Source organism: Sturnira hondurensis, unplaced genomic scaffold (assembly GCF_014824575.4).
Source record: "Sturnira hondurensis isolate 20B ecotype Veracruz unplaced genomic scaffold, ASM1482457v3 Scaffold0001304, whole genome shotgun sequence".
NCBI lineage: Eukaryota > Metazoa > Chordata > Mammalia > Chiroptera > Phyllostomidae > Sturnira > Sturnira hondurensis.
The window spans coordinates 7,982,418-8,002,493 of record NW_028073935.1 but is presented as its reverse complement, the minus strand read 5'-3'; the positions used below and the strand labels follow the sequence as shown (position 1 = coordinate 8,002,493).

Sequence of the window (20,076 nt, the reverse complement as noted above, 5' to 3'; positions counted from 1 at the left end):
TTCTTTTCCTGTGTCCCCATGTAGTTGTGTGGAAGATACAAAAGTGTATCTGCTTTTAAAAGTCTCAGTAGCAGAGTTCTTAGTTCCAAACCATCTTTCCTTTTGTCTCTGTAGAATAATTGTGTTTATCCTCTGGTTATTTAATATTTACAAGTACTTTTTGTTTCAGTTTGAAGGAAGGAAGTACTGTGAACATGATTTTCAGATGCTCTTTGCACCTTGCTGTCATCAATGTGGTAAGTTTTACTGCTGAATATAAAATAAAAATAAGTTTCAAAATTACTTATGCCATTAAAAAAATTACTTAAGCCATTTAATGCTACTAAAGTATCAGTGGTTTTTGGTTGTCATTATAAATAACATTTAGGTAATTTACCAGCTCTCTTTCCTCTTACTAATATCTAACAAACTGGAATAGTATCAAAACCTGGAGAGAGGCCTTGAATCGCTCAGTTGGTTAGAGCATCATCTCAATACGCCAAGGTTGTGGGTTTGATCCCCTGACAGGGCGCATATAGGAATCAAGCAGTGAATGCATAACTAAGTGGCACAGTAAATCGATTGTCTCTCTCTGACTCTCCTACCCTCCCATCTCTCCCTTCCTCTCTCTAAAAAAAAAAAAAAAAAAAAATCAATAAATAAATTTAAAATTTTATTTAAAAATCAGAGAGAAGCCCAGCCAGTGTGGCTCAGTTGGTTGAGCCACAAACCAAAAAGTCACCAGTTTAACTCCCATTCAAATTTAGTCCCCATGCCAGGGTTGCAAATTTAGTCCCCAGTCAGGTTGTGTGCAGAAGGCAGCCCATCAATGTGTCTCTCTCACATGATGTTTCTTTCTCTCTTTTTCTCCCTCCCTTCCCCTCTTTCTAATATAGATAAATAAACTTTAAAAAAATCTTTTAAAGGAAAGAGAAATGATTTTTAATGACTTACAGTTTAAAAGTATTTTGGGACAAATGAGAACTTCTGTTAGATGATCTTTTAGAATGTTCATTTCCCCTGTTAGTGCAACCTGTACATACTGGCTTTTGGTTTTCCGGGAGAGAGAAAAGATGTCAGTCAGGTACGTAGATGCTGAAAGATTACCTGTGTGTCATAGCTCTGGCTGGTGTCGCTCAGTAGATTGAGCACTGGCCTGTTAACAGATTGCTTGTGTATTGCACAAGTGGTGGGCTTGCTTACACCTTAAGCCCTTCACTGGTTGTTAAGCCCTACTAAAAGATCTCCAGAGCTTGGAGAAGTTGATTAGAATGTTACAAAGGTTTAATGAAAGAAGAAATTAAGCACTGGTTACAAGAATATGTTCTGTGGATTTCAGTTTTCTGTGTCAATGATAACCAGAAATTACCAAAAGACATTCAAAAGAGTCCAGTACATTGTTTGTAAAAGGAAAGCCAGATGCAGAGATGTAATAAGACAGCCTGAAAATATAGCTACAGAGTCATACAGATGAAATAGAAAACATTTTGTTGATACAGTGCTTACTGTGGTAGACACATATATAAAGAGTCCCTATTTGTGGAGAAAGGTTTAAATGTATTTTTCCCTTACTGCTTTTAGCAGTAAAACACCACATTGGATATGTTTTGTGTCCCTTTGCACAGGTGAGTTCATCATTGGCCGAGTTATCAAAGCAATGAACAACAGCTGGCACCCTGAGTGCTTCTGCTGCGACCTCTGCCAGCAAGTCCTGGCAGACATCGGGTTTGTCAAGAATGCTGGCAGGTAGGAGTTTTTATCCTTGTCAGGTGGGGGTAGATACAGTGACTACTACAAGGTCATGCATATGTTCTCGTGAGACTATAAGGCAGTGCTTTAGGACACTGAGTTTAAGGTATAGGGACTCAGAACTGGCGCCTGTTCAGAGAGGGCCCTGCAATTTTTGTGCTGCAGTGCTTGGCTGCCACTTGTGTTCCTGGGCTGACAAAAAGAGGTATAGGTACTTAAAATACAGTTTCTGAAGTATCAGTCAGATGATTTGGATTGGAATAAATAACTTTTTGTATAAAAAGTAGTGGCTTGATTTTGCTCTGCTAAGTCAGCAGTGATTTTTTAAGGAAACAGTTTCCTTAATTTCTTTTGGGAGATTAGAGGAGCATATTTTTTTTAATCATTAGGAAGGACCTTATATTTTATTTTTAAGTTTCTAAAACAGTTTTGGTTTTGTTTAGACATCTGTGTCGCCCCTGTCATAATCGTGAGAAAGCCAGGGGCCTTGGAAAATACATCTGCCAGAAATGCCATGCCATCATTGATGAACAGCCTTTGATTTTCAAGAATGACCCTTACCATCCGGACCATTTCAACTGTGCCAACTGCGGGTATTGTGATTTCTTTGTTATTGCACAAATGGTAGTAATAAAATAAAAGATCACATTTCTCTATATTTCTTTTATACCTGCAGACCAAATTGTTTTTCTCCAACTTTTAATCTGGAAAATTTTAAACCTATAGAAAATTCAAGAGAATAATAAAAGAATACCTACATGCCCATCATTTAGCTTCATCAGTTAACACTTTGCCCCATTTGACTGGGTGTGCAACATACTTTGTGTGTGTGCATGTGCATATGTATGTACAGAGCTGGGAATGTTCAAACCATGTCAAAATATCCCAAATCATCTCAAAAACTGCTTTTTCAATGTAGGATTCAAAAAGAGCTTTTAAAAGTTTTATCCTTATATACATATATAGTTTCTACAGTTATAATATTTGGGTGTTATCTCAAAATATCTTAAATTACATCTAAAGGGAGTTTTTTTCTTCAAAATCTCATGATAAATTGTTGGGCTGTGATTTTCTGAGTTTGTTATCTAATATAAAAATTTAAATGAAAAAGATACTTTACTATAATGAATATGAACTTACATGCTAAATTCTAGTAGGGGAAGACATAAGGTAGGCAAAAGGTCAAGAAACAGCTTTGTGGTGTTAGTACAGCCACCTCATCTTTTTTGTAATTATCAATTTGTGCCTTTCCTGGTTTTCTTGCCTGTCCGCCCTCTGGTAGGATACTTCGCCTTCTGGTAGGATATTTTCCTTTAGCATTTGTAAAGAATTATTTAAAAAGGTGAAATTCAAACAAGTCCATTTGACTAATTGGAGCCATCTCTGACATGTGTATTGACACAGGAGACTGAAAATAATAGAATATTTTAGCATTTGGAAACAGAAAATTCTGGTCATTGTCTATTTCCTATTCATGTATAACTATTCTTGAAAGCTTGTGATAGTTTAAATAATTATTATTAAAAGGAACTAATCTCTAAACTCCACAGTTATTTTAGACAGATAATATCACTGAGTCTTTCCTCAGTATTGTTATTATTCTCTAGCTTTTTAAAGACAACAAATGGACTATGTTGTGATAAAAGTCAAGGAAATGATAGATATAACCAGTGTGGTGGTATATATCTGACTTAATTACATTTTATCATTATTGTATGATATTGATGTTTTGGTAGAGATTTGAAAACTATTCAAACCTGTTAATTCACATTACTCTAATCACCATGAGGGAAAAGAAGTTACAGGGATTGTTATAGTGGTGTCTTCAAAAACCTTCTAAAAGTATTAGCCACATCATTGCCTGTTTTTTTCCTCTCTTGATGGTATTCATTTGAGTATCTTTCTCACGGACAGGAAAGAGCTGACTGCTGATGCCCGGGAGCTGAAAGGAGAACTGTATTGCTTGCCATGCCATGACAAAATGGGAGTTCCCATATGTGGCGCTTGTCGAAGGCCCATTGAAGGGCGCGTGGTAAATGCCATGGGCAAACAGTGGCATGTGGAGGTAAATTCGAAATTATGTGGGGGCAAATAGTACTTTTTAATTTCCTTGGTTCAGATGTGTTAGCAAGATAAGGAGATTTTTAGAGATTTAATATGAACATTTTGAAGACAACTGACTTTGTAGAAAATTAGGAATATGGAATATACACTGTTTTTGTGAGCTCTTATAATGATATAGGATGTAATGCTTTGTTCTTTATTTCTTTCCTTTTTTAGAAATATATTTGACTGATTAGATTGTGAAAGTTGTCCCAGGTTTTTTTCCCTTTTACTCCCTCCACCCAGTATCACCTTCCCTCCAACAATTACTCCCTTAGTTTATGTCCACGGGTCGTGCATATAAGTTGGTTTCTCCATATCCTATACTTCTCTTAACATCTCCCTCTGTATTTTGTACCTACCAATTATGTTTCTTAATCCCTGTACATTTTCCTCCATTATCCCTCTTCCCCCTCCCCGCTGATAACCCTCCAGATTCTGTTCCTTTCTAGATGTTTGCTTAGTTTGTTTTTGTTTTTTAGATTCAGTTGTCAATAGTTGTGAGTTGATATTTTACTGTTCATAGTTTTGATCTTCTTTTTCTTAAATAAGTCCCTTTAACATTTCATATAAAAAAGGGCTTGGTGATGATGAAATCCTTTAACTTGACCTTATCTGAGAAGCACTTTATCTGCCCGTCCATTCTAAATGAAAGCTTTGCTGGATAGAGCAATCTTGGATGTAAGTCCTTGCCTTTCATACTTTTGAATACTTCTGTCCAGCCCCTTCTTGCTTGTAAGGTTTCTTTGGAGAAATCAGCTGATAATCCTTTTTTTTTATTCAAGCACGGTCTCCATTTTCACCCCACAATGACCCCCCTGCCCCACCCATCCCCACCTCCCACCCTTGACCTTACCCCTTTGGCTTTTTCCATGTGTCCTTTAGACATGTTCCCTAATAGCCCTTCCCCTATTCTCCTCCATTATCCCTTCAGCCCTGCCCTTGTTGACAGTGGTGTGTTAAAATCCCCTAGTATAAGTTTGTTGCTGTCTATATCTTTCTGGAATTCCTCCAAGATTTCCCTTACACATTCAGGTGCTCCTGATGTTGGGCGCATATATGTTTACACTCTTTATGTCTTCTCATTGGATTCTTCTCTTGAGTATTATGAAGTGTCCTTCTGTCTCTTTGTATGGCCTTGGTTTGAAGTCTATTTTGTCTGATATAAGTATTGCTACCCTGGGTTTTTTTCTCTCTCCATTTACTTGGAATATTTTTTCTTAACCCTTCACTTTCAGTCTGTGTAGATCTTTTGTTTTGAGGTGGATCTCTTATAAGCAGCATATGTGCAGGTCAGGTTTTCTTATCCATTCAGCTTCTGTGTTTTGATTGGAGCATTTAATCTATTTACATTTAAACTTAATTTTGATAGGTACTTATTCATTTCCCCCTTCATACCTGTGTTCCTCTCTCACTCTTTTTCCTTCTATTTGTTTAGAGATATTTATTTATTTATTTATTTATTTATTTATTTATTTATTTATTTATAGAGAGGAGGGAAAGAGGGAGAAAGAGAGCAAGAGAAACATCAGTGTGTGGCTGCCTCTCACACACTTCCCACCAGGGACCTTGCTCACAACCCAGGCATGTGCCCTAGACCAGAAATCAAACTGACAACCCTTTGGTTTGCAGGCCAACATTCAGCCACTGAGCCACTCCAGCAAGGGCTCCTTCTCTTCACGAAACAGTTCCCTTTAGCATATCTTACAGTGTTGGTGTGGTGAAGGTATATTCTTTCAGTCTGCTTCTGTCTGGGAAACTCCTTATTTCATCCTCCATTTTAATTGAGAGCCTTGCTGGGAGGGTAGTCTTGGTTGTAGGCCCTTGCTTTTCATTACTTGAATATTTCTTTTTTTAAATATATTTTATTGATTATGCCATTACAGTTGTCCCATTTCCCCCGCCTTCATTCCCCTCCACCCTGCACAACCCCTCCCCCACTATCCCCCCCTTTAGTTTATGTTCATGTGTCACAAATTCTTTAGATTCTATATTTCCCATACTATTCTTGCCCTCCCCCTATCTATTTTCTACCTACTGTCTATGCTACTTATTCTCTGTACCTTCTCTCCACTTCTCCTCCTCCCACTCCCCTGTTGCTAACCCTCCATGTGATCTCCATTTCTATGTTTCCACTCCCGATCTAGCTGTCCTCTTAGTTTGCTTTTATTTTAGGTGTGGTTGTTAATAACTGTGAGTTTGCTGTCCTTTCACTGTTCATATTTTTTATCTTCTTTTTCTTGGAGAAGTCCCTTTAGCATTTCATGTAATAAGGGCTTGGTGATGATGAACTCCTTGAACTTGACCTTATCTGAGAAGCACTTTATCTGTCCTTCCATTCTAAATGAAAGTTTTCCTGGATAGAACAATCTTGGCTGTAGGTCTTTGGATTTCATGACTTGGAATACTTCTTTCCAGCCCCTTCTTGCCTGGAAGGTCTCTTTTGAGAAATCCGCTGACAGTCTCTGATGGGTACTCCTTTGTAGGTGACTGTCCCCTTATCTCTTGCTGCTTCTAGGATTCGCTCCTTCATTTGAATCCTGGCTAATGTAATGATGATGTGCCTTTGTGTGTTCCTTCTTGGGTCCAACTTCTTTGGGACTCTCTGAGCTTCCTGGATTTCCTGGAAGTCTACTGCCTTTGCCAGACTGAGGAAGTTCTCCTTTATTATTTGTTCAAGTAAGTTTTCCACTTGTGGCTGTTGCTCTTCCCCTTCTGGTACCCCTATAATTTGGATGTTAGAATGTTTCAAGATGTCCTGGAGGTTCCTAAGCCTCTCCTCATTTTTTTAAATTCTTGTTTCTTCCTTCTTTTCTGTTTGGTCATTTTTTAATTCCTTCTGGTCCACTCCCTTGATTTGAGTCCCAGTTTCCTTTCCATCACTATTGGTTTTTTGTGCATTTCCCTTCTCATTTCAATTAGTTTAGCCTTCATTTGTTCCTCTAATTTTCGACTAAAATCAAGCAGTTCTGTGAACATCCTGATCACCAGTATTTTGAACTGTGCATCTGACAGGTTGGCCATCTCTTGGTCACTTAAAAGTATTGGCTCTGGAGCTTTGATTTGTTCTTCTGTTTGAGCCATAATTTTTTGGTCATGTTACGCCTGTTACATATGAGGGACAGAGCCTTAGGTGTTCACCAGGGCTCTGGCTTGTGGCTGGGTTGTGATGCTGTATGTGGGGGCGAGGTCGGAGAAGGTCAGTGGCACTTGTTCCACACTCTCTTGGATTTTGGTTCCCTCTGCTGCTTTCCCCAAGCAAATTGGGCCCCACTGGGGCTGGCTCCCTGGTGTATGGTCCTGTGCACCCTCTAGGATCCTGTGGGTCTCTCCAACAAACTCTCTGTGACCCTGGGAGCTTCTCCCAGCACCTAGACCGCAAAAGTTTTTCCAGTTGCTGCTTTTGGGCTTTAATTTCTGGCACTGAGGCCCTGGGTTGCACGGTCTATCTCACTGCTCGCTCCTTTGCCTGTTTTATCTGTGCGTGAATGTGGGACCACAGTCCGCAGCCCCCTTGTGCCCTCACTGGGTCCGCCTGTTGCCACCCCACACCTGGAATCTGCCAACCGCTTCCTGCGTGCCTGGGTCAATCTGGCTGCCTTTTCCTGTGGGACCCCACTCCACCAGCCACTGACTCCGCCCCTCTTACCCGTCTGGCTGAATGGTTCTTTGTTGTCAGACTTTCGTACAGTTTAATTTTTCTGTGTTTTGGTTGCGTTTTTGTTTCTAAAACTTTGTTGTCTTTAAACTTGGTTGTGCAAGGAGGCAGAGTGTTTCCACCTATGCCTGCATCCTGGCTGGAAATCCTCTACTTGAATATTTCTTAGCATTTCCTTCTGGTTTGTAATGTTTCTGTTGAGAAATCTGTTGCTAGCCAAATTGGAGTTTTCTTGTATGTTACTTCTTGTTTCTCCTTTGCTGCTTTTAAGGTTCTGTCTTTGTATTGGAAACTTGGCATTTTAATTATGGTGTGTCTTAGACTAGGCCTCTTTGGATCCATCTTGATTGGGACTCATTGTGCTTTCTGCACATGCATGACTTTTCCCCTCTCCAGGTTCTGAATGTTTCTGTCATTATTTTTTCAAACAACTTTTCTATCGCTTGTTCCTTTTCTTCTCCTTTTTGTTTCCCTATGATTCAAATATTGCCGTGTTTCATGTTATCTTGTAGTTCCCTTAAGTTATATTCATATTTTTTTAGTTTCTTTTTCATGTAGCTGCTTTCCCTGGGTTTTTCTTTCTACCTTGTCTTCCAGCTTGCTGATTCAGTGTTTGCTTCATCTAGCCTGCTTTTAATTCCCTCTACTGTGTTTTTTATTTCAGAAATTGTATTCTTCATTTCTTTCTTGTTCTTATTGATAGTTTCTATTTCTTTTTTCATACTCTCGTAGTTCCCACTCAGTTCCTTCTAGTCGTCAGTGAGTTCCTCGGGCATCCTTATAACCATTCTTCTGAATTCTGTACCTGATAATTTGCTTACCTCCATTCATTTAGCTCTTTTACAGAGCAGTCTTTCCTGCCTTTTGATTTCAGGTTCTTTCTTTATCTCCCCACTTTAGGGGTGAGTCTTTTTGTGTGTTTCTGCGATTCCCGATGCTCTGGTTTGCCAGCTGTCTGTGTAGGGTGCGTGAAGGGTGTGGTAGGAGTTCTGTGGGACTCAGTGGTGCTTTCTCTTTAATCTCCTTGTCTGGATGCTCTAGGGTTGCCTTTTTTTTTTTTTTTTTCATTTGTGTGGGCTCTTTTATTGTACTTGGTCTTTGCCTGTTGATAGCTCCTTTATTGGTGGATTCTCCCCTCTAGCAGGTTTACTGGTATTTACAACTACCATCTTTTCTTGCATGTGATCTGGAGCAGGGCAAAGGTGAAATGGAGTGAGACAGCAGGAGAGTGTTCTACAGGAATTAAAGTACTAACAAGTAGAGAACACATAGAAGATTTGGTGGAGAAGTACAGCAATAACCATGATATTTCACCCAACTAGCCACTTTTTATAAAAGGTGAAAAAGAGATTAGACTCTTATTAGAGGGAAAAGAGAACACTGACTCCAGAAAGCAGAGTGCTTATGCAAGGTTAGATGGTGAGATATAGTGAGAGTAAGTGCTAGAAACTTGTCGTAGTGTTTGAGAGGAAGACGTTAACCACAACAGTAATAAAGCACAGGAAGATAGTGAAATGGACTAAGACTATGGAAGGGAATTGGAACAATAATAATATGACAAATACATGATCTGAATTTTTTTTTAAAGTACAGGACCATTATTAGTGTGTTGTTGGTATAAGAGTGAAATGAAGGAAGAGAAATTAAAATGCAATATGAAAGGGATAACAAAGAAAACCAGTCAAACAATGAAATCAAACAAACAAAAGAAAGAAAACTAAACAGAAGGAAGAGAAAATAATAACAATAACAAAAAATACAAATAAAAATAAAAGTAAAAAATAAAATGCAAGTTCTATAGCATATCAGAGTGAATTCTGTCTCATTGTTGAGGTAATCCTTCTGATCTCTCTCTCTCTCGATCTGTCTTTGGTCCTTTCATAGCCCCAGGTCTCATTGGCTTACACTTGGAAGGAAAAAAAAAGTGTGTTGCTGACTTTAATCCTGCCAAGTGGGTTCTGCTGGTCTTCTGATAACTCTGAGCACAGCGGGGCTGGGCTCCTTTTTTTTCTCCTTTCCTGTGGTTCTGTGTTGGGAGCTTGGTCCAGGCTCCAATATTCACAGGTGTCTAGCCTCCAGTGCAAGCTCTCAGAGCATTGTGCAGCTCCCACAGTCCATATATGCCCAGTGGACACCTTTAATCCACTTTGTTGTTCCACTCGTTGCTTAGTCCATGAGGTGCACCAAGTGGGAGCAACTTGCATCCCTCCTCCTTCTTTGCTGGCCTGGTCACTGTGCATGCAAATTCCCTTCAGGGCAGTTTGGTTTTCCCTATTAAATTAAGTCTCTGTGGACCACTACCCCACTGAGCCCCTACTGCCCAACTTTGATCAGTCCATGAGGTGCCCTGATTTAGAATAAATTGCACCCCTCCTCCTCCTTTTTCACTGGCCTGGCCGCAGCATAGGAGAGAGTTCCTTGCCCAGTGGCTGAAGGCCTTTTTTTTTTTTTTAACAAATTCTCCTAGGTTGCTGCCAGCCATTTTTACCATAGTCCCACTTTTCACACAGCCCAACTCTCTGACCAGTCCAGAAACTACCGGGTCAGGGTCAGTCACAGCCTAACTCTTCTCCCATCTCCAGGTGTCACCCTGCTCCCTAGTTTCTCTGGTACTGTCCTAGCCGGGAAACACTGCCTCTGTGTGTCTCTCACTATGACTGTATCCCCCAAGCAACTTGAAGCATGCAGGTCTCTCCTGGTATATGGGACTGGCTTCCCTGATCTGGGAAGGAAGGAAGCTGTGAAATTACAAGTCCTGATCTGGCTCTCTTCCAAAGCACCTGTGGTAGCCACAGTCCCTGACACTGGGCCCTGGGACCTCAGCAGCCATGTTCCCTGCACAGGCCCCAGCGACCATACCATCAGCCTACGAGATCTCCTTGCCATCTGTTTTTAAACGTCCTCTGCAGTCTTTGGTTTCCAAACTGGGATTCTATTGGCTGATTGGCTAGGTGTCCCAGTTGGGTGCACAAGCAAGTGGGTTCAGCTCCCACCTACCTTGCCGCCATCTTTCACTCTCAGAAATCAGCTGATAGTCTTATGGGAGCTCCTTTGTAGGTAATTCTCTGCTTTTCTTTTGCTGCTTTTATGCTAGCTTTAATCTTCGGCATTTTAATTATGTGTTTTAGTTTGCCCTCTTTGGTTCCAACTTGTTTGGGACTCTATAGTTTCTGGACTTAGATGTCTATTTCCTTCACCAAATTAGAAAAGTTTTCTTTCATTGTTTGTTCAAATAAGTTTTCAATTTCTTGCTCTTTCTATTCTCCTTCTGGCATCCCTATGAATCAGATGTTAGCATATTCGGAGATGTCCCAGAGTCTTTTTATTCTCCCCTCTTTTTTTTGAATTCTTGTTTCTTTATTCAGTGACTTCTCTGCATACTCTGTCACCAGTGTTTTGAACTACGTGTCTGATAGTTTGCCTGTCTCAGTTTTCCTTAGTTCTTTTTCTAGAATTTTGATCTGTTCTTTCATTTGGGCCATATTTCTTTGTCTCTTCAATTTGGTAACCTCCCTATGTTTGTTTCTATGTATTAGATGGAGGAGCTTTGACTCCTTGTCTTGGTGAGCCTGTTACGTTGTATGGGGCAGAGCCTTAGGTATTCACCAGGGTGGGGCAATCCGTTCCACTGCTTTGTGTCACTGTGGGGGAGGGATTGGAGAGGAAATAATGCTGCTTGCTCAGCTCTCACCCTGTTTCCAGTCACTTTTCCCAATTTTCCCACTTCCCATATGCAGTTGGCACCCTTCTAGCTGCTGCCCTGGTGCGGAATACAAGAGTAGATGGGTTTGCCTTATGTTCTAGGGCTCCATGGATCCTTTAAATGGACTTTCCTCAGAGACCAGCAGTTACTTCCCCAACCCCCTCTCTGTTTTTTTTTAAATATTTTATATATTATTTTAGAGAGATGGGAAGAGAAGGATAGAAGCATCAATGTGTTGTTGCCTCTCATGTGCCCCCCTAGTGGAGACCTGGCCTGCAACCCAGGCATGTACCCTAGACTGGTAATCAAACCAGCGACCCTCTGGTTCACAGACCCACACTTAATCCACTGAGCTGCACCAGCCAGGGCCCCCCACTGGTTTTTAAGGCAGAAATTATGAGGCTTTTTTCCCCTGGTGCTGGAATCCGGGGCTGTGCAGTGTAGCCTGGGGCTGGGATTGCTCACTTCCCAAGTGTCCCTCCTGGTTTTTAACCGCCACACATGAATGTCAGACCACCGGTTGAACCAGCAGCCGCCACACCATATCCTCTCATCCTAATTCCCCATTTCTGCCCTCCTACTCATCTGAATGAATATATCTTCTTTAAATCCTTGGTTGTCAGAGTTCCATACAGTTTGATTTTCTGACAGTTCTCGTTGTTTTTAAGTTCGAAGTTAGTTGTGATCCTTCTTACCATGGTTGCAGGAGGAGGCGAAGCGTATCTACGTACGCTTCCATCTTGGCCAGAAGTCTGTTCTTAAATTTTCTTGAGAGAAGTGTCCATCTCCACTTCTCCACATCTCCACTTTCATGGTCCATCTCCAGATGGACCCCCTAGCTTACAGATGTTTCTCAGACATTCACCTGGCTTCTCTTTTCATGATGTTTGAATAGGCTGGGGATTCACTTGTCAAAGACACCTGAATTAAGACTGAAATTGCTAGAGGAGTACCTATTGCAGAATGAAACCAGTACCTCAAACGTCATGTCCCTTCTCTGAGGATAGTATAGCTTTACAGTTTGACTTCATTTGAGAAGTAAAATATGGCAAATCAAAACTGACCTGTAGCAATTTTCTTTTTTCAGCATTTTGTTTGTGCCAAGTGTGAAAAACCATTTCTTGGACATCGCCATTATGAAAGGAAGGGCCTGGCATATTGTGAAACCCACTATAACCAGGTATTGTATGTACTCATTGGATATGAGATATACTTCTATGAATTTAAGCTTATTAGTATTTCAGCTTTAAAGAAATCTCTTGGAAATTTTTTTCACTATAGGACTGAACCCTGGCTAGGGTTGTCATGTTCCTTTAGCTTCCTTAAATCTGGAACTCCTCCAGAGCCTTTTTTGGTTTTGGGTAGTAATGAAAAGTAAATTATTTTCATCATAACAGTTAAAAATTAGTCAACTGCTACATGTTTTCTCTAGTAATGGTAAAATCTGGATTTAGGTAGCCAGCTATTTGTTTTTAAGTGGTAGAACGAAATAAAATCATATTAAATATTTGGTGTTTTAAATCTTATTTCTAACACGTTGAATTTTTACTGCTTTTTCATTTTTCAGCTATTTGGTGATGTTTGTTTCCACTGCAATCGTGTTATAGAAGGTGATGGTAAGTAACTATAGAAATTTCATATGGCACTATTTTGAAACAAAAATATTTGGGAGATGTGAAAACTGAAAGAGGCTGATGATTGCTATTGTTTGGAATATGACTCTTATCAGTCACTTTTTCTCTTTGGCCTGTTTCCCAAGCAATTTATATCAATTAAGATGATAATAGCCTAAGAGTTGGATTTGTTCCTCATTTTTGATGATAATTTAGGTCATTGCCACAGGGTTGTTACAGTAGAAGTGTAAAAAGCATTTATGTTCAATCCTGAAACCTATTTTTCTTTCTGTTCCCTAGAATTACATAACTTGGAAGCTATTAAGCAGTGTTATTAAGAACAGTTTAATCTACCATGGTAGGAAGAGTCACTTTTATCTTGCAGATGTTAAAACCTGGCAGTTACCTATAGACATTTCTAGGACACTGGCATTGTACTGGGATAATTAAGCACAGATGATTGATTGGAACCGCAAGCAGCTGTGTTTGCTAATAGTCCCTAGCACAATTCTGCCAGAACCTTCCTGTCAAAGTTTTAAACATTTCTGTTTTCAGCATGCTTTATGGTTCTCAGCAGAGAATATCACTGGGAAAATGCTTGCTGAAATAACACACATATGCATTTTGCGAAAAAAAGTTTAGTTTAAGAAAACAAATTATAGTACCCTTAAAATAAAACTTTCTCATACATGGGACAGCTACCAGATGAAAGTTGCTGTCAAAGGAAGCTCTCAGTTTTAAAAGAAAAACTCCCGTAGGTGAATACACTAACAGCTGGGGTTTCTTTTTAAAATTACTTCCCTATTCTATATTTCTCTGTTGGGCCAGTGGCAGTAGGAACAGAAAAGCAGTGAGAAGTGTGCTTGCAGGTAGGGAAGCATTGTGCCACGAAAACTCATCTAAGTGATATGAACACTGCATTGTCTGTAAGAGTGAGAGGACAAGAGCTTTCCTGTGAAGACATGATACATAGCATTTATATGCCTCATAGGATACACAGAGGAAAGAAAAAGAAAAATATTAACTATAAACAGAGGTTGATATGCAGTTTCCTACATTCACACCTTCAGTGAATGGTTTCCTAACAAGTGAAGCATTTTCAAAAAACACAGAGCGATAATACTTAACTGATACAGTTTCTTTTAATTGTGATTCAAGTACAGTTGTCTGCCTTTTCTGTCCACCACTCCCCACCCACCCTAGCAATCCCCACCTCCCTCCCGTGATTCCAGACCCCTTGGTTTTGTCCATGTGTCCTTTGTAGTTGTTCCTGAAAACCCTTCCCTCTTTTCCCCTCATTATCACCTCCCACTTTCCCTGTAGTTACTGTCAGTTTGTTCTTAATCTCAATGTCTCTGGTTATATTTTGCTTGCTTATCTGTTTTATTGATTAGATTCCACTTAAAGATGAGATCTTTTGGTATTTGTCTTTCTTGGCCTGGCTTATTTTACTTAGCATAATGCTCTCAAGTTCCATCCATGCTGTCCCAAAGGGTAGGAGCTCCTTTCTTTCTGCTGCATAGTATTCCGCCATACAATGATACCATAGTGTTTTGATCCTTTCATTTACTAATGGACACTTAGGTTGCTTCCAGCACTTGACTACTATAAATTGTGCTGCTATAAATATTGGGGTATATAGCTTATTTTGCATTGGTGTTTCAGGGTTCTTAGGATATAAGAACCAGCAGTGGGATTGCCTGGTCAAAAGGCCATTCCACTTTTAATTTTCTGGGGAAATTCTATTCTGTTTTCCACAGTAGCTGTACCAGTCTCCATTTCCACCAACAGTGTACTAGGGTTCACTTTTATCCACAACCTCTCCAACACTTATTGTTTGTCGATTTGGTGATGATGGCCATTCTGACCGGTGTAAACTGGTATCTCATCATGGTTTTAATTTACATCTTTCTGATGGCTAGTGATGCTGAACATCTTTTCATATGTCTCTGGGCCCTCTGTATGTCCTCCTTGCAGAAGTGTCTGTTCGGGTCTTTTACCCATTTTTTAATTTGATTGTCTTCCTGAAGTGGAGTCCTGTGAGTTCTTTATATACTTTGGAGATGAATGATACCTTATCCAAGGTATCATTGGCACATGTGTTTTCCCATATAGTTGGTACTCTTTTCATTTTAATGCTGTTTTTTTTTAGCCATGCAGAAGCTTTTCATTTTGATGAGATCCCATTTGTTTATTTTTTCTTTTATCTTCCTTGCTCTAGGGGACATATTGGTGAAAATATTGCTGCGTGAAATATCTGAGATTTTCCTGCCTATGTTGTTCTCTAGGACTTTTATGGTATCACAACTTACATTGAACTTTTTTATCCACTTTGAGTTTATTTTTGTGTATGGCTTAAGTTGGTGACTGAGTTTCAATTTTTTGCTTATAGCTGTCTAGCTCTTTCAACATCATTTGTTGAAGAAACTATTTTTACTTCATTTTATGCTTCTGTCCCCTTTGTCAAGTATTAATTGAGCATAGAGACTTGGGTATATCAACTATACTATGTTGAATAGGAGTGGTGAGTACAGACATCCTTGTCTTCTTGCTGGTGTTAATAGGAAAGCTTTTAGTTTTTGCCCTTTGAGTATGATGTTGGCTCTACATCTCTCATATGTGGCCTTCATTATGTTGAGGAATGTTCTTTCTGTTCTCACTTTGCTGAGTGTTTTTATCATAAATGGGTGCTGTACCTTATCAAATGCTTTTCCTGCATCTATTGATATGATCATGTGATTTCTGTTGCCCAGCCTCTAGGCCAGGTCCTCTGTTCACTGTCAGGCCCCCAGTGCCTGTGTGCTCCAGGTCTGTGCCTTCAATCCACCAGTTGTGCTGTCCTTGAAGTACACTAATTAGAGGCAACGCACATACCACCTTCTCGCTCTTTGCTGTCCTAGGTGCTACACACTCTCAAAGTCTCTTCAGAGTAGTTCAGCTCCTTCACTGAGTTAAGTCTTTCTGGGGACTGCTAACTCCAAGAGTCCTGCTGCTCTCTTTTGTGGAGGGTACGTTCTTCTTCCTCTTAATGTACTAGCCCAGCCCCGAGGGAGCAGGGGCACTGCCACCGTGGTGGGGGCACCACCAAGGTTTTAGCTGCAGCAGCCAGCAACCAAGAGGCTTTTTTTGAATAAAATACTCCTGTTCAAGACTGCTGCTCCTAATAAGCTCCCAGCCTCTCACACAGCCCAAGTTTCTAACCAGACTGGAGACAATCTGGGTCAGGGTCTGACATGGTGCAACTCTTCTGCCTTCTTCAAGTGTTGCCCAGCTTCCCAATTCCTCTGGTAATGACTCAGCCAGCATCCACAGTCTCAGTGAGTGCACACTGCCCCTGCGCGTCTCCCACTTTGTCTTTATTCCCCCCAGTGACTTCAAGCATCCAGATCCATCCTGGTGCTGTTCTATCCTCCCTGTTTGGCAGAGGAGGGAGCTAGTGATTTGGCTGTCATCCAGGGATCCTGAGGTAGGCTCCAGCAGGCACTGGCCAGGGAATTCAGCAGTCCTGGTCCCAACTCTTGTCCCAGGGACCTTATCATCACAAAGCAATCTCCTTATCATCTGTTTTTCAATGTCCTCTACAATTTAGCCATCAACCTTTATAAACGCTGGGATTCTGTTGGCTGTTCTCTCTGTTCCTCAGATTGGCTAGGTGTTCTACCTGTGCACAAGGGGAAGTGGGCTCTGCTCCCACCTACCTCACTGCCATCTTCCAGCCTTAACTGATACAGTTTTAAATGCAGGAAGAATGAGAGTAGATCTGTATGTATATTTTTAAAAATAAAGGTTGAAACCTGGCTGGTGTTACTCAGTGCTGGCCCACAAACCAAAAGGTTACCAGTTTGAATCCAGGTCAGAGCACATGTCTGGGTTGCACACCCGGTCCTTAGTTGGGGGCGTGTGGGAGGCAACTGACTGATGCTTCTCTCCCTCTCTTTTTCCCTCCCTTCCCCTCTTCTCTAAAAAATAAATAAAATATTTTTAAAAAAATATTTAGTAAAGGTTAAAAAGGGCAGTGATAATCTTTCCTAAGATGAAGCCTATACAGCCATAAAAGACATAAATTGTTCGGTTTGTGTGTTTTCAATGTAAAAAATAGTTAATAAAATTAATTCAATAAACATTAATTAACAACACTAAGGTTTTTTAACTGTGTGATTCTTTTGCAAGCAATTCTCCGAGGACCTCTTTGAAGTGTCTTGAAAATAACCTTCATTCTGTGTTAGAGTTGAAAGTTTCAGCTCACCCACTTCCCATACCAATGTAAGTGACCAGTTGTCTTTCCTATTTCTCTAGTGGTCTCTGCTCTTAATAAGGCCTGGTGTGTGAACTGTTTTGCCTGTTCTACCTGCAACACTAAATTAACACTCAAGTAAGTATACATTTTGGTCCAGCATGAATCCTAACACTGAAAATTTGGAGGTAACATTTTTTTTAAATACAGAATTTTTTAACAGATACTTGTTTGATTCCTTTTTTTTCTTCTTTGTACTCAGGCCTTCTCAAAGTAAGAATTCTTCCTTTAATTGTTTTCTGTTCTTTCTTCTGTTTCTTCTTTGTCCTCCTCAAAGGGATAAGTTTGTTGAAATTGATCTAAAACCAGTCTGCAAACACTGTTATGAGAAAATGCCAGAAGAATTTAAGAGGCGACTTGCCAAACGAGAGAGAGAAGCAAAGGATAAGGACAAGCAGAAAAAGAAAAAGCCTGTCTGTTTGTAAACTTTTCTATCCCTTCTTTCATTTTCACTACTTTCTTCTTTGGTTAGTCCTTTAGAATGTTTTTGTTGTTTTGTCTTATACTATTTGTTTGTTTGTTTGGGGTGTATTTATTACTGCTATAAAGTAAAATACAAGTATTCATCCTGTGTAGAGTTGGTTCTTTCACATGATTATTAAAAGCATAAAGCTTAAAATAGTAAGGTTCACACTTAATACCGGCATGTACTTCACTTATATTGTATTTATTTCCTTTGATATGTAGATTCCGGCATCTCTTTTTTTTTTTAATCATAATATGGGAATAGATTTCTCTCTCTCTCTTTTTTAATGTTTTCAAAGGGAAGAATTTCAATTTCTTGATACTGGGAAAGTTTTAAAGTATTTTTGTCTGATCATTGCAACTGTTAAAATCCTAGTTTTGAGTTTCTTTGCCTAAATTAATGTAATTGGTAAATTTCAAGTGTCTCATGTTCTAAGTTTGATAATAAATTAAATTTTTTCAGTGTGTTTCAGATCTAAGCATGTGAATGAGATTTCTATTATCTTTCTTGTATATACCAGGTGGGCAAAAGTAGGTTTAAAGTTCATATGGAAAATAATACAATAATTAATAAATAATAATACAACAGTAAACTATTTCATGTACTCATGATTGTAAACCTACTTGTGCTATACTCTGTATATGTGCTTTCATATAATGCCCATAAATTTACTGTTAATGAATTTCTTTTTTTTTTAAGATTTATTTATTTATTTTTAGAGAGTGGGGAAGGAAGGGAGAAGGATAGGGAGAGAAACATCAATCAGTTACCTCTCACACGCCCCCCACTGGGGACATGGCCCCAAAATTTAGGCATGTGCCCTAACTAGGAATCAACCGGTGACCTTTTGATTTGCAGAAGGACATCCAGCACACTGGAAGGCACACCATTCAGGACAATGAATTCATTTTCTTGAAGTTTCCAATCTCTGTTCCTGATTTTTATGAAAAATAATTCAGTCTTTGAAATTCTTTTGAATTACTAGCATGATTATCCCATTTTCCCTTTATGGTTACCATTGTATTCTGAACAGTTTTCTTAGTTTTTCAGTTTCCATGTTTATTTATCTATAAAGGCAAATTAAGGTTCAAATATGATATTAAAATGATGGAAGTTTTGCTTAGCAGTATCTGAGAAAGAAGTGATCATTTATTTCCTGCAATTAAAAAAATTATAGTCTTAATAGCTTCTGTTCTAGGAAGACTTTGGGAGAAATTTTTAATAGTTTAAATCAAACTGATCATTGAAATGTTACACATTTGCATTACTGGCAGCATTAGTATCTCTGAAAAACAGCTAGAAAAAGGTTTTAGCAGGTTTAATCACTGTCACAGATGACAGTGCACTACCGGACTTGATCCACAAGTGCTTCTTAGATATAATTACAAAGATAATGCACAAGTTATAAAGTTGTATATTTACTCAGTTCACAATTAAAGATCCTGGACTTCTAAGTAATAAGCTATTGTAATCACAAATTAGCAAAATGTTACAGATAGGAGGCCATCTGAAAACTTGTCCTTTCCATAACTATGTTACAAATAAATTGATAATATGTATTGCTCTACCTTTTAAAAATAAAATTTTAATTCTCCATAGAGCAAGCTACCATTCACAAAATGTAACCACAGGCAATATTATTCGTTTGTGTTCATTAAGAATGATTAAAAACTTGTATCTCCCCTACCAACCTTTCTGTCAGACAATCAGCCAAAATAACCCATTATGATTTAAGATTTTTTTCAGATGATATTTTAGGTTGATTTTTTGGAGGGAAGGGAGGATGAAAGGCAAACTATTTTATACCAGCAAAGATGAAACCACATAACTATGTAATTTAAAATAGTAAGATTAATGTGCCTTCATTAAAAAAGGATCTTTAAATTACAGAAGTACAGTTCTTTTCTTGAAGTAATTTTAAAAGTGCTCTCATGGTACTTTAAAATGTGACTAATTTTACTTACCTAAATTATATTTATATTAGATTTCCTGTATACTTAGCCCTGACTACAATGTAATACACATTCTGTGTTACACAGGTAGATGTATAGGATCAATTTATAGGATAATTGATTATAAATACTGTAAACTTTTTACATCTACCTCAGTGACAGGAATTGAGATTAGAGTTATACTTGTTTGCTAACATATAGTATCTTCATTTACATCAGTAAAATTAATTTAACATTATTTACATGTCTATGTTAAATATATTTCCACTAATTTTTTATTATTATCTCTAGGAATAAATTTGTGGAGTTTGATATGAAACCAGTCTGTAAGAAGTGCTATGAGAAGTTTCCGTTGGAACTGAAGAAAAGACTTAAGAAACTAGCCGAGACCTTAGGAAGGAAATAACTTCCTATATTTTACTTTTTTCTCTTCTCTGTAAAGATAAGAGAGTACCAACATTATTGACCTGATCCACCCTACTTAAACCTGTCTCAGAATAATTGAGTGAAGGGGACCTAAATGAATGGTTTTCTTCATCTCCTTTTTCTCATTAAAAAA

At 38.9% G+C, this 20,076-nt stretch overlaps 1 protein-coding gene across 6 annotated transcripts in view; it reads left to right on the top strand.

Moving 5' to 3' along the window:
- LIMS1 (LIM zinc finger domain containing 1) overlaps positions 1 to 20,076 on the top strand; it is a 185,218-nt gene extending 165,142 nt beyond the window's left edge. For 2 of the 6 annotated variants that reach the window (XM_037070655.1, XM_037070647.1), the window contains 9 exons: positions 170 to 236; positions 1,605 to 1,725; positions 2,172 to 2,321; positions 3,643 to 3,793; positions 12,280 to 12,372; positions 12,760 to 12,808; positions 17,102 to 17,177; positions 17,377 to 17,566; positions 19,809 to 19,872. In XM_037070655.1, the coding sequence (XP_036926550.1) occupies positions 170 to 236; positions 1,605 to 1,725; positions 2,172 to 2,321; positions 3,643 to 3,793; positions 12,280 to 12,372; positions 12,760 to 12,808; positions 17,102 to 17,177; positions 17,377 to 17,524 (855 nt within the window). In that variant the 3' untranslated portion in view covers positions 17,525 to 17,566; positions 19,809 to 19,872. Of the gene's footprint in view, positions 1 to 169; positions 237 to 1,604; positions 1,726 to 2,171; positions 2,322 to 3,642; positions 3,794 to 12,279; positions 12,373 to 12,759; positions 12,809 to 17,101; positions 17,178 to 17,376; positions 17,567 to 19,808 lie in introns of all 6 variants that reach the window. The other 4 variants (XM_037070639.1, XM_037070619.1, XM_037070609.1 and 1 more) reach the window with 3 other exon arrangements.